This window comes from Ricinus communis, chromosome 10 (assembly GCF_019578655.1).
Source record: "Ricinus communis isolate WT05 ecotype wild-type chromosome 10, ASM1957865v1, whole genome shotgun sequence".
NCBI classification, from domain to species: domain Eukaryota; kingdom Viridiplantae; phylum Streptophyta; class Magnoliopsida; order Malpighiales; family Euphorbiaceae; genus Ricinus; species Ricinus communis.
In genome coordinates, this window is record NC_063265.1 from 7,639,637 (window position 1) to 7,652,577 (window position 12,941).

Here is a 12,941-nt window from a genome sequence, read left to right on the forward strand (position 1 = left end):
ATAATACTATATTTTAAAATAAATTTAATATTATTATTTGATTAGAAAACTATTTATTAGTTAATATAGTATTAGAATATAATTAATGTGCTATTGTTTCTTGCGATAAAATTAGTATCATTACCTAGTTATAATTTTATTTATTAATTAATATAAATATTAAAATATAATTAATATACTATCTCTTAAAATTAAAATTTATATTTAATTAGAATATAATTTATTAATCAATAAATAAATAAAAATATAGAATTATATATAAATTTAAATTTTATATATCAATAATAGTATATGAATTAAAATAAAAAAATTATATGTTAAAAATTAAATATATGTATTAAAAATATTTAAAAATTTAAAAATTAATATATATAGATTAAAGAATATTAGCAGCCCAAGCAAAGTAAATTGCCGCCCGTGTCCGCCAACTATGGAGTGGACAGAGCTATCTGCTCAAAGGACTAAAGAATAGAGCTGCAGGATACATCTTAAGCCTATATAATATATATATATATATTATTTTTTTTCTTTTTCTTTTTCTATTTGACGACCCCAAAAGTGAAAATTTTCAAAAATTTATCCTAAAATATGAATTGCACTTTTTCAAACACACTAAATAGAAAAAAGAAAACCCCTCTTTTTAAGTTTAAAACATCGACATCACATCTAAACTCTTTGCCTTTTTTAAACTAAATAAATACTCTCACATATGTTGTCTTCATCATTAAAAGAAAATTAAATTACAAATAAACCAAATCATTTTTCAAGTTTGACAAATTCATGCTCCAATGATTTTTTTGTATATTCTCTTCCAATTTTTCTAAATAGACATATTTAATTAATTTTGATGATGTATATATATATATATATATATATATATATATATATATATATATATATTTTAAATAATATCCATTGACATCGCTAAAATATGAGTTAAAATCATATATCATCGCATATTATTTTTTTAAAGAGTGATGTATAAAAAAAAAAAATTTCTATCATGGTTGTTGCTTATCTCTAAAAGGGAAGACGTCTTGTTAGTTTAGAAAGACGAATACTCTTATATTTGAATTTGTAAGCATGATTTCTCGTACAAAGTTCTAAATATTTATTTTCTTGAGCATCAATGACAGAAAGAATACGATGTTTATTAAAAAAATTCAATATCTAAGTTTTAGTAAAAATATTTGTCAAAATTTTTCTATATGGTAAGAGCAATTTTTTTGATCATGCATCAACTGAATCATATATTGACCGATGGAAATCCTAATTATTACATGTATAGATTTTAATTTCTAATTACGCAAAACATGCTTAATAAATATTTTTGATTCTTACCAAACAAAAAACACATCAGCTATATTTTCCTCCTAGTGTTAATACAAAAACAATCAAATTATTAATGGAATAAAAACTCATTCAATATAATTAAATAAAGTAACTGACCAAACTTATCAACTCTTTTACAATTTTCTAATGTTAAACAACATAACTGAGAAGATAATCGAAATATTTAAATTCAAAAGTGTCTTTTCTATCTAGATATAAAAAGTACAAATTAATATTTATTGTTTAATTTATTTATTCCTTCAATACAATTTTCTTATAATTTATAAATAAATTATTTAATATGCAATTACAATTTATATGGAGAACCATAATAAAAATAATAAAATAAATTAATCTTATATAATATTGATAAAAATAACAATAAATAGAAAAAAAATAAAAAAAATCCACTGATAAAGAAATGATTGAGCAACTAATCATCAATCGACCAACCCGTGTAACCAATTGAAGTTTACAAAATTACCTAACGATCCTTATAATTGGACAATAAGCCAACTCCCATGTTTGGGTCTGAAAGTGTAAGTTTTAGCCCAGTCCAAGTAAATAGAAAACAGCATTCAGAAATCAAGTGGGTCAAAACCCATACTTCCATGTCTAAAGTTAATTATAAACAAAATGTCATCTAGTTGCTTCTCCAGCACCACCATCCACCATCCACCGTCCATTTCCCAACCCCTTCTCAAGATTCAGACAAAAATTAACCAAACAAATTCGACAAAAGGGTCATTTTGCTCCTTGAATTTGTGTCAAGAGGCCAAATAGATTCAAATTTTTTTTTTTCTAATAACTAAACCTTATAAGAAGCTAAATAAATTTAAATCTTGATCATATTCAATTTTTACATTACATGCTTTTGTCAAAAAGCATGAATTGAGTATTTATTAATAATTAATTTTATTAATGTGTTCGATAAAAATAGTAAAATATCGATAATAATATAGAGATGCGGTGATAGTAGAGATAGTGGAAATATTATAATAATAGTGGGCACTGTTAAATAATTTAATTTTAAATAAAAATTAATTATGAATTTAATGATTAGAAAGAACACAATTGGATAATTTGATCTAACGACAAAAATTTAGGAGAGTGTTTGATCCTTTGTAAAAAAGATAAAAATAAGAAAATCAATTTCCTTGCATGCATTCTACATTATCTCCTCCACGTATCCGTTGTTTTGTGTATCACTAAATAAAAGTAAAAATAAAAATAAAATCAGGGCAACGGACAGCAGAAACACATCTCTTTACAAAGACAAAATCAAAGCTCGCCGAGAAACGGAGACAGGCACACCCACCATCTCTCTACTTCCTACCGGTCAACACAATCCAAACTCTTCACCAAATCGCTCTGGGTACTTTCAATCTCTCATCCCACAACTAAGATCTATATCAGATCTCTTTTATTTCTTTCATTTAAAAACAAACAATTTGTTCTGCTTCTTATTTTATTCTTAAATTGCATGTTTAATTAGCTATCCAAATTTGTGGAAGTTTTAGGTCGTTTTTTGTTTTGTTTGTGTCGGCAGATATTACGCTCATTTAGGATCTGAAGTTTTTAATGGAGAGAGAGTTGGTGGAGTTGTTCGAAGCCGCTAAAAAAGCCGCCGATGCCGCCGCGAGTGATGGTGTTTCATCTAATGGACCGGAGGTCGTAAGGTGTGTCGATGCTTTGAAGCAGCTTAAGATCTTTCCTATAAGTTACGATATTTTGGTTTCTTCTCAGGTAATTTTAAAGTTTCTTCTCTTGTTTTGAGCTTAAAATGTGTGTTTCTTTTTTGTTTTTCTTTAAAAAAAAATTAGGATTTCAATTTCTGTTATCTTTCTAGGTCTTTTCGCTAAAGAAAAATTTAATCTCTGTTTGTTATCAATTAAGTAAGCTTCGAGTTAAATTGGGTAGGGTTTGTTTAATGCCGTGTGTATTGGGGGTTTGAATTTGCTTGTAGCTGACTTTTATGGAATGAGGGTCTTTACTTAAGGCTGACAGACTGGTAATTAGCTGAACAAGAGAAGCTTTCATTTTGAGCAAGGAATCTTTATGCTGTATTTGGGCTTTTGTAGGGCTAATTCCAACTAGATGATTTTGTTAGTCTGCTAACAAATATGAAATCAAGGGCTATTGTCTGAAGCATACCAGTTTCATCTAGGACTGATTGGATGCAGATATCTAACCAGCTTCTATAGATTATTACTGGCTCTCCTACTCATTGACCTGAATGTGTTCATCCCAATTTAATTATCAATATACCTCATTTAATCTTAAGGAGTACATATACATTATGCTCATTTTAAGATGTTGCTTGGTTTTTTGTGCTTTCAACTGTTTGCAGTCATCAGATTCATGAGTTACCCAAGACCTGAAACTTGTGTGGTACATTTGCAATTGTTTTTCCCTCAATTCCCTGGTGCAGTCTGGCCACTGTGGCTGTGAAAAACTGGATTGCATTAGTTTGTTCTGTCATTAGACCATTGTTCTTATAGATGGAAAAGATTTGTGAAAGTAATTTTATTATACAGTTATGACATGATATCGGATACTGTGGGAAAACAGGGCTAGGTGCATGATCAAACTAGATAATCTTTGCAATTCTAACATGCAACTAATCTAGATGCCATTTTACCCGTCCACTTGATAATTTAAGTTATGGTTCTCAAAATTCATTCAGTTATCAATCATTTCCAACTCACTATAGCTTTCTGGCTTCTTGTGGCACTAATTGCCTTTTTAAGTTTTATCATTCTAATTGATTGCTGGTGTTATTTTGCCTGCTGCCTCCTTAAGCATGCCATGTAAATTTTCATTTTGATACATCTGGAGGACACTTTATGAGGCTTTATCTTAATATTTCAGGTTGGGAAACGGCTTCGACCTCTCACAAAGCATCCCAGGGAGAAGATCCAAACTGTGGCCTCTGACTTGTTAGAGATGTGGAAAAAGATTGTTATTGATGAGACCACTAGGAAGAAAAATGGCACTGTTGATAATAAAAGTTCAGTGAAAGCTGAGGTTTCAAAGGTAGAGACTATTAAAGTTGAGAAGGTTCAAAAAGCAAGCACCGTAAAGGTTGAAAAGATCGACCGGGAAAGGACTGTCAAGGTGGAAAAGAAATCTGAGGAGAAACAACAAGCCATCGATGTAAAAAAACCATCACAAGCCTCTGTTACTCCACCAAAGCTCACTGCAATTGTGAAATGTAATGATGCTTTACGTGACAAAATTCGCGAACTTCTTGTGGAGGCCTTGTCCAAAGTTGTTAGTGAGGCTAATGAAGATGGCAGGGATGAAATAAGTAAATGCGATCCAATCCGAGTTGCTGTATCAGTAGAATCTGCAATGTTCGAAAAGATGGGTCGGTCAAATGGAGCCCAGAAGTTCAAGTACAGATCCATAATGTTCAATCTCAAGGACCCAAATAATCCTGATTTGAGGAGAAAAGTTCTTCTTGGAGAGGTGAAACCAGAGAGGCTCATCTCTATGACCCCTGAAGAAATGGCAAGCAAAGAAAGACAAGAGGAAATTAATCAAATTAAAGAGAAAGCATTGTTTGATTGCGAGCGAGGTGGTCCTGCAAAAGCCACAACAGATCAGTTCAAGTGCAGTCGTTGTGGTCAGCGTAAATGCACATACTATCAGATGCAGACTAGGAGTGCAGATGAACCTATGACAACTTATGTGACGTGTGTAAACTGCAACAAGCATTGGAAATTCTGCTAGTGTGGGCGTAGGTAGGACTGCTATTCTGTGGAACAAATATGAAGCTGGTTCTATGTGCTAAGATCCGCCTCATTTATAGAAAAATCAATATCATCCGAATTTTGTTAGATGTCTGGGAACAAAAAGAAAACTTCCATTCTTACCAATTGGACGTAAGGGTATCTGCTTTAAGGTGTATCCAGGCTTCTGGCAATGTCTTCTAATGTAGGAACATTCTGGTCAGCTAATTGTGTTGTTTTTTATTTGTATTTTTTTTGTGTTTTACACAATTTCTTCTTAGCTTCTCTATATGGCATACTGAATGTATTCTGTGAAGACTCTGACGGGCCATAATTCTGAAATTAGTTTAGAATAGGCAGGGTAGAGAGACAGGGGATGATTCTTGCAACTTCATTTCCTTGAAATGCTTATGTGCTGAATTCATTTCCTTGAAATGCTTATGTGCTGAATAGTTTGATAATTTGTTTTGTTGTTTTTTTCTTTTAATTTCTCTTTAATATAGATGGTTTGTACTTTTCATTTGATGGGAGGCTTTGCCATGCATCTCAAATTGATGGATATAAGTCATATTTGGTGATTTGTGAAAACAACTAAGAATTATTTCATTCTTATGATGGTTGCGTTGCCTGCATCAAGGGAACCATAAAAGCTAACAGCCTTATTTCCAAGGGATTGAAATTGTGGGGCAAGAAAATACAGAATACAAAAAAAAAAAAAGAAAAAAAAAGAAAAAGGATTATAATGTACAGAACCATTTGAATATAAAACCAAATGATCTGTCATTTCATGATCCAAAGTAGCAGCTATTATGGAATTTCTGATACTAGCCTGCTGTATATTATTATTATTTGCTTTTCCAAATTCTACAATGAAATACTGTAGAATGAGAAGAACAAAGGACAAAGGACAAATTAAAATCATAAAACACAAACCACAAAAGTCAAAATTGTGCAGAAAACATCATTTCACTGCCACAAGCTGTGAGGAAACTGAACTGGAGCTTGAACAGGGGCTTTCTAATCCACTTCCAGTCGTTGATTCCTCCATGCCCTTACCTTTCATATCCTGAATACATTCAATTAAAACATCTTGCTTATTAATTGTTGCTAATATTGAAAATTACCAGAATATTTCATATTTTAAAAAAAAGAAAAAGATTTAACAGGAAAAAGAAAGATTGCCTGCCAATGGACTTGAGAACTATTCTTCCCGTGTTCTTTTTCTCTCAGGGATCGCATCGGAGAAATTTTCTGAAATATCACAAATATAAACTTTTAGGGTTTAGTTTTTCTTCCATTCTCTATCTCATCGAAATAAATTGTCATGTATGGAAGATAGAAGTCTTTTCCTTTAATTTAAAAATAAATGATTAAAAAAGAAACATTCTAACAGAAACGCAATGATGCCACAGATGACAGACACGATTTTGTAAGAATTCAGCTCAAGATTAAGGTTAATTGAATTTCGAATTACCATAGAAGAAAACTGGAGTTCCTTCAATCTGAAGAGTCTATCAACTTGAATCTCAAGGCTCTTTTGGATCTCACATCTCTCCTCCATTTCTTTCATTTTCAAATCCAACATTCTCCCTCTCTCATTCAGCATTTCCTCAGTTTTCTCTCTCTCTAATTTCAGCCTCTCTGCCTTCTTCCTAATGGCGCTCAGTTCTTCAGCCAGCGATGCATCCAGCGGCTCAATAATGAGCTTTGTCGGTGTTCCATGGATGGGGTTGTTCTCCTTGTTAGCTACTGAGATCTCAACCAACTGTTGCTTTGGCTTTAGAATATGAATCTGGGTTACAGTTACCGGAGTGGCAGGTGAATTCTTTGGCTGGAGAGGCTTACGGCCAGATTTTCGACGGAGGTTGTGCATTTGTTTTTCTTTTTCTTTTTCTCAGACGAAGCTAAGTTGGCGTGTGTCAGATAAGAAATAACTGAGAAAGTTAATGAGAACAGGTTTCGAATTTGAATGGAGACGGGCGCTAACGGCTACTAATATACAATTGTTTTTTTTTTTTTTTTTCTTTATTTATCCTTAATTTATGGGAACTGAGACAAAAAGATTATTTGATGTTTAGTGAGACAAAGACGCTCCTTCAGCCTAACATGAAGATTCCCATTTATAATTTTTATTATTTATTATTATTATTACATCTATTTTTGTTATTACTTCACATGTTGGTTGTCTTGCTTTATGTATTAATTCTCATATTTAGCATTAATTGTTCTTATATAAACGACATCTAAACTTTCACATCCAATGTTTAAATTAATTATGTTATTTGATTTTTATTTTAAGGAATATCATTTGTATGATAAAATGTCTCTTAATAAATATTTAAATAATAAAATATTATTTTTAAATTTAATAATTTTTTATATTTATATTATATTTTATTATTTTTATAAGTATTTTTCTTTTATTTTATTAAAATATTTTTGACAATGAGAAAATAAATTAGAGATATTAATTAATAAAATACATAAAAAAAACTTATAGTGCATAGGTAAAATTAAAATAGAGCATGAAATTTAATCATAAAATTTTAATGTATATATATATATATATATATCAAATTTTTATTTTAAAAAGTCATCACTTAAAATAGAACTTAATAGAATTTCTATTCTTAAAATATAAAATCAAAATTTGATCTAACTCCATATTTGAAGAGCCAAGCTTCATTCTCTCCGATTGAATTTAATAAATCTACTACAAATTTTATATATTATATTTAATTAATCTCTTTTCATTAAAAAAATAAATATTTATAAAAATAAAAATAAAATAAAAGGTCTATTAAAGTTTTAAGAGATTAATCTTTATATTTAAAAATTCCTTAAAATAGATTTTAAGAAGTTATATGGTAAATACTTCTATAAACTATATTAATAAACAATAATAACCGCCCAAAAATTTGAGTTGATAATCCTTATAGTATAGAATATTCAAGAATCTTAATGGTGCATCCTTTTTGTGAATTTTTTAATAGGTTTTTTTTATAAATTTTTGTTTAAATATTTTTTGTAGAATTTTGTCAAAAGAGAAGATACTAACAGTATACTTACAAGATACTCGAAGGATTTTTTTTACAAAATTTATATTATTTGTGACTTGGTTTTATTTTATATCTTTTTTATTTTTTTAGAATTTCATCAGAAAAAAAATACTAAAAATATATCTAAAAAAACTGAAAAAAAAAGATACTAAAAATATATTTATAAGATATCAAAATAATTTCTTTTAATTTTTATTATTACAAAATTCAGTTTTTATTTTGGATCATTTTTTCTTTTTTAGATTTTCTTCAGAAAATAAATACTAAAGCCATGCCTAATAATTAAATTTATTTTAACTTGTATTATTATAAATTTATCTCTTAAAATTTAATCTATATTTTTTTTTAAAAGTATACCTATAAAATACAAATAGGATATGATTTTAATTTGTATTACTGTAAAATTAATAAAAGAGGTAGATTTATCATTTTTATTTTATATCTTTATGTTTGATATTTATGAATTAAATGATATTACGTGTTTTTTATAGTAACTAATGTGTTTTGATAATATGAAAATATCAATTTTAAAAAATATATTATAATATATCAAAATATACAAAATGCAGTTTAAAATACTTGAAGATATATTTAAAATAATTTTTTTAAAAATATATAACAATAATAAAGATATATACTAAAAAATATATAAAAAAAATACTATAATATAAGTTGTAATAATAATAATTCTATATATATATATATATATATATATATATATATATATATATATATATATATATATATATATTTTAAAATAATAATAATAATAATAAGGAATTTTTCTTCCCTTTTCTTTCCTTCCCCTCCCCCTCCTCCTTTTCCTTCCTCCCTTCCTTCCCTTCACTCCCTACGTCGACTGCTTTCTCCCTTCTCCCTCTCCCCGTCATTGCCTTCTCCCCACAACGCCTACGTGCCGCCCATTCCGCCTTCCCTCCTCCTTCCTTTCTGCGACCGCGAAGGACGAAGAGGCGCCATCGTCGATTCGGCCTCTGCGGCGTCCTTTCCGCAAACCGACGCCGGAATCGGACTCCCCATCCCCAAAAACTCCGGAAGCAACCCTCCTCCGTCGGAAAATCCTTGCCGGCCTTGGGAAGTGTCGCGTGAGCAGCGACTTTCCGGCCCCGATCCGCCGGCCACTTCTGGCCAAAACTCTTGTACCCGGACTCCCCGCGAACTTGAGCTTCGGCCGGCGCCCGGATTTGAATTCGACACTGTTGGCGGCCCGGACCCCAGTGTTTTCTGGACGCGCAGAATATTTTAATTTTTAACTCGGTATAATTTTATTAGACTCTAAAAAATTTTGTTATAATATTAGAAAGTTATTGAGGATATTAATTGCTTGTGTTGGGTAGTTTAAAAATAAACCAAATTAAATTGTTTGGATTGTGGTATTTTGGAGTCGGAAAAATATTAATGCAGTTCTTGTGGCCCGGCTCCTGTTATTAAATTCCAACATGTTTGATATGTTTTTGGCAGGTCCTGGACCCGTTTTACGGGGGGTAAATATCCGTAATTTAGGGGAGGTTTTGTCAAATTTTCGGCAGAATCCCCGAGTCCAATTTAATTCTAGGCAGTCGACCTTAGGGTCTAAGTCTAGGAAAAATTTTCGAATGTCTATTAATTGTATGTCTTTTGTTATTAGATAATTCAGCCTTCCCGCCAGCTCCACCCAAGGCATAGGAGCGGATTGTGGAACGCATCAAATCTGTGAGTTAAAGTCATTTAATCTTTGTGCTTAATATGATTATTAGTATCGCAAAATAAATGATTTCACTTGATTATTAATATTTGAAATAATATAAATATTATTATTAGTATGTTATAATAAGATAAACGTTATTATTTTTCCCCTCACAAATTGCACGTTGTTTTACCTTAAATCTTTAATCTTTATTTCGATATGTGTTGGTTGAGTTCATCAGATAATGATATTTATTATATGTGATGATTGAGAATTGAGAAATGTGGCTTGTAGAACATGCCGCCTGATGGGTTACATAAGGACCGCGTGCGCACCGGTAATGATCGTGGACATGTAATAAGATATTTATGGGTTTGCCACGGTGAGCATGGCTCTACCGGGTGATTTGAGTAAATTACCGGAGGTAAGGTCCCTGGTCGAGCATTGCTCTCTGGGCGCCGGCTTATTTGGAATTCAATTGTTCAGACTGGAGGTAAGGTCCCTGGTCGCCTTTCTCATAGTAGAAACAGATGCCTCTGATTTAGGTTTTGGGGGTATTCTCAAACAGAAGTTACCTGGTCAAAATACAGAGTCTTTGATTAGATTTCACTCTGGATAGTAGAGTATTTGGATTGGGTTTCATTCCATGCTCCAGAGTGAAATCTAACCAAAGACTTATTTATAATTTTTAATTTAAAATATTAATTTTAGTATTTTTTGTAAATTATTCTTTTAAATTTTTTTTATAACAAATAATGGTCAAAGCTTAAAAGATTCAAATATTTTTTCAACTTGACTGCTATGTGTCCTAATTTCTAATAGTAAAATTTAAAGTTCTATAAATTTAAAATAAACATAGATTGTTCTTATAAGATTAAAAGAATTTATAAACTTTTAAGAATGTATTCACACATATGTCATAACATATATATAAAAATACAAAAAATCTTATAATTAATATTGTTAAAATATGTTGATTTGATCTTTAACTGATTTAATATAATTAATAAGAGATTATATATGTAATAAAATAAAGATAAAACTAGATAAATGTCCGCTCTATGAGCAGCTTAATAATAATATTATTAAATTAAAAAGTAAATAATAAATAATTTTACTTAAAAGGATGGTGGGATAATTACACCTCCTTAGAAGATAAATCAAGAATTTCAAATGCAAGGAAAATAGTTATAAAAACTGAAAATCAAACATCTATTCAAACTGAAGAAGAAGATGCTGTAGCAAATTTAGCCAATGGTCCTGTCTATTTTAATGCTGATGGTTCAAGAATGCAAATAAATTATAAGCTTTCTAAAGTTAAAATTTGTAAATAATTAAACTATTTTGTCAAAAAGAAAAGATTCTTGTCCGCCATTTTGTCCATTCTTATCATCTTCAAATTCTTTGCCTGATTTTTTGACAAGAGAGAAGAAATAAGTAAATAATTTAAACTTTTATTGAATAAAGAAGATTTTACAAAGAGAGATAGTAGGAAAGATAGTTCAAGCATTCAAGTGATGCTTCCCTTCATCTAATTTACATCTATTTATAATAAGAAGTAGGACACTATTCGGATTTTAAACAAGCTTGAGTCCGTTACATTATTACAAAAGATAAATGATTTTGAAACCATAAAACTTTTTCACGATTTCTTATATGATAATAATCAGATCGTAAAAAAGGTTTATCTATTTCAAAAGGTGTAAAAATCATATTTAAAGTTGAAAAATTTTCCATAGTTGATCTAGAAGGTGACAAAACAGGTTCATCAGAATTTTTATCTTGTTCTATATTAATGTGAATCAGTGTAAAAGGTTGAGGAATCCTATTTTCAAAATCAACCCCTTGTAAATTTGTATTAGAATTTGGAAAACGTGCTGTGTGTGTGGAAGGTCTAGAATTTTCAAAAGTAGACAATCTAGATGAAGGTAAAAAAGTAGGTGAAAAACTTATTTAAACAGAACCATTTGATTGCTCTAAAATTTGTGAAATTCTAGAATTATTTTCTATAGATTGAGGCTTATTAATTTCTTGTAAATCCCAAGTTCCAGCTTGCGACAACTCATTCCATTTTAGTCTTTTGGGGACTTGTATTTTAGAATGTAAAGGATTAGCTTCAAATAAAATCGTTTCATTTCTTGTTAAAGAATGTCTTGCTCTAGGATCTATAGTTGTTGTCATTACTTTATAATAGATACTATAAATGACAGCTATAGATCTAGAATTTTCAGCAAAATCCATATTTTTAGTTTTAACAGTTAAAATCAAAGTGTCTAAAATATTTGAATCAAATAATGAAATTGAAAAATTTGGATAACAATTAAAATAGACAGGACCATTGGCTAAATTTGATTCAGCCATAGCCAAAAGTGAAATTGAAAAATTCAAATGTCTTGCATCTCTTAAACAAAGAAAAATAGGTATGTCCAATCCAATTCTAAATAAAGGTTTAACAGCAATTTGAACCATGCCTATATGTAAAAGTTTAAATTTCTTTTTAATATGTTCATGCAATGCAGAAGACGAAAGTAAATGTAAATTTTCATGAGATTTATTTGAAGCAATAGTTTGTTCAGTTTGTTTAATAGAATAATTTTTGGCAAAATCAAAAGTTCCAATTCGATAAATACTATTAACATTTTGTTTAAGGATGGACCAATTATGTAACTGATTTTCTATTTCTGAGATATTAGACCCTTGAACAGTAAATTCTTCAGAATTTAAATCAGAAAGAGTAAAAGAAGAAGAAGGAGAAACTATTTCTCGACTACTAAAACTGCGAAACAACGATGTCATTACCAAAGACAATAAACAAGTAAATAATGTTTAGGATAGTGGGACCACCTACCGGGACTGGCTTGACCGATAATTGGGAAGACGGGCTGACCAACGGAAAACCAGGCTGACCAACGCTACCTTAAACAATATTACGAGTTTAATATCTAGGCTATGATACATGTGCGGAGCAGGATCAGAATAATAGAGAAATAGTTAATAATAGAAAAAGATAAAAGAGAAGAAATAAGTAAATAATTTAAACTTTTATTGAATAAAGAAGATTTTACAAAGAGAGATAGTAGGGAAGATAGTTCAAGCATTCAAGTGATGCTTCCCTTCATCTAATTTACATAT

The 12,941-nt window shown here is 29.9% G+C and overlaps 2 protein-coding genes across 2 annotated transcripts; one reads left to right on the forward strand and one right to left on the reverse strand.

Moving 5' to 3' along the window:
* Positions 1-2,498: 2,498 nt before the first annotated feature.
* LOC8267113 (transcription elongation factor TFIIS) lies at positions 2,499-5,527 on the forward strand. The gene is made up of 3 exons (XM_002528653.4): positions 2,499-2,707; positions 2,882-3,078; positions 4,204-5,527. The coding sequence occupies exons 2-3, from the start codon at positions 2,914-2,916 to the stop codon at positions 5,065-5,067; spliced, it is 1,029 nt and encodes a 342-aa protein (XP_002528699.1). The 5' UTR covers positions 2,499-2,707; positions 2,882-2,913; the 3' UTR covers positions 5,068-5,527.
* Positions 5,528-5,821: 294 nt separating this feature from the next.
* LOC8267114 (high mobility group B protein 6) lies at positions 5,822-7,351 on the reverse strand. The gene is made up of 3 exons (XM_015725081.3): positions 6,541-7,351; positions 6,249-6,317; positions 5,822-6,132 (listed from the first exon to the last, which is right to left on the reverse strand). The coding sequence occupies exons 1-3, from the start codon at positions 6,937-6,939 to the stop codon at positions 6,028-6,030; spliced, it is 573 nt and encodes a 190-aa protein (XP_015580567.1). The 5' UTR covers positions 6,940-7,351; the 3' UTR covers positions 5,822-6,027.
* Positions 7,352-12,941: the final 5,590 nt, after the last annotated feature.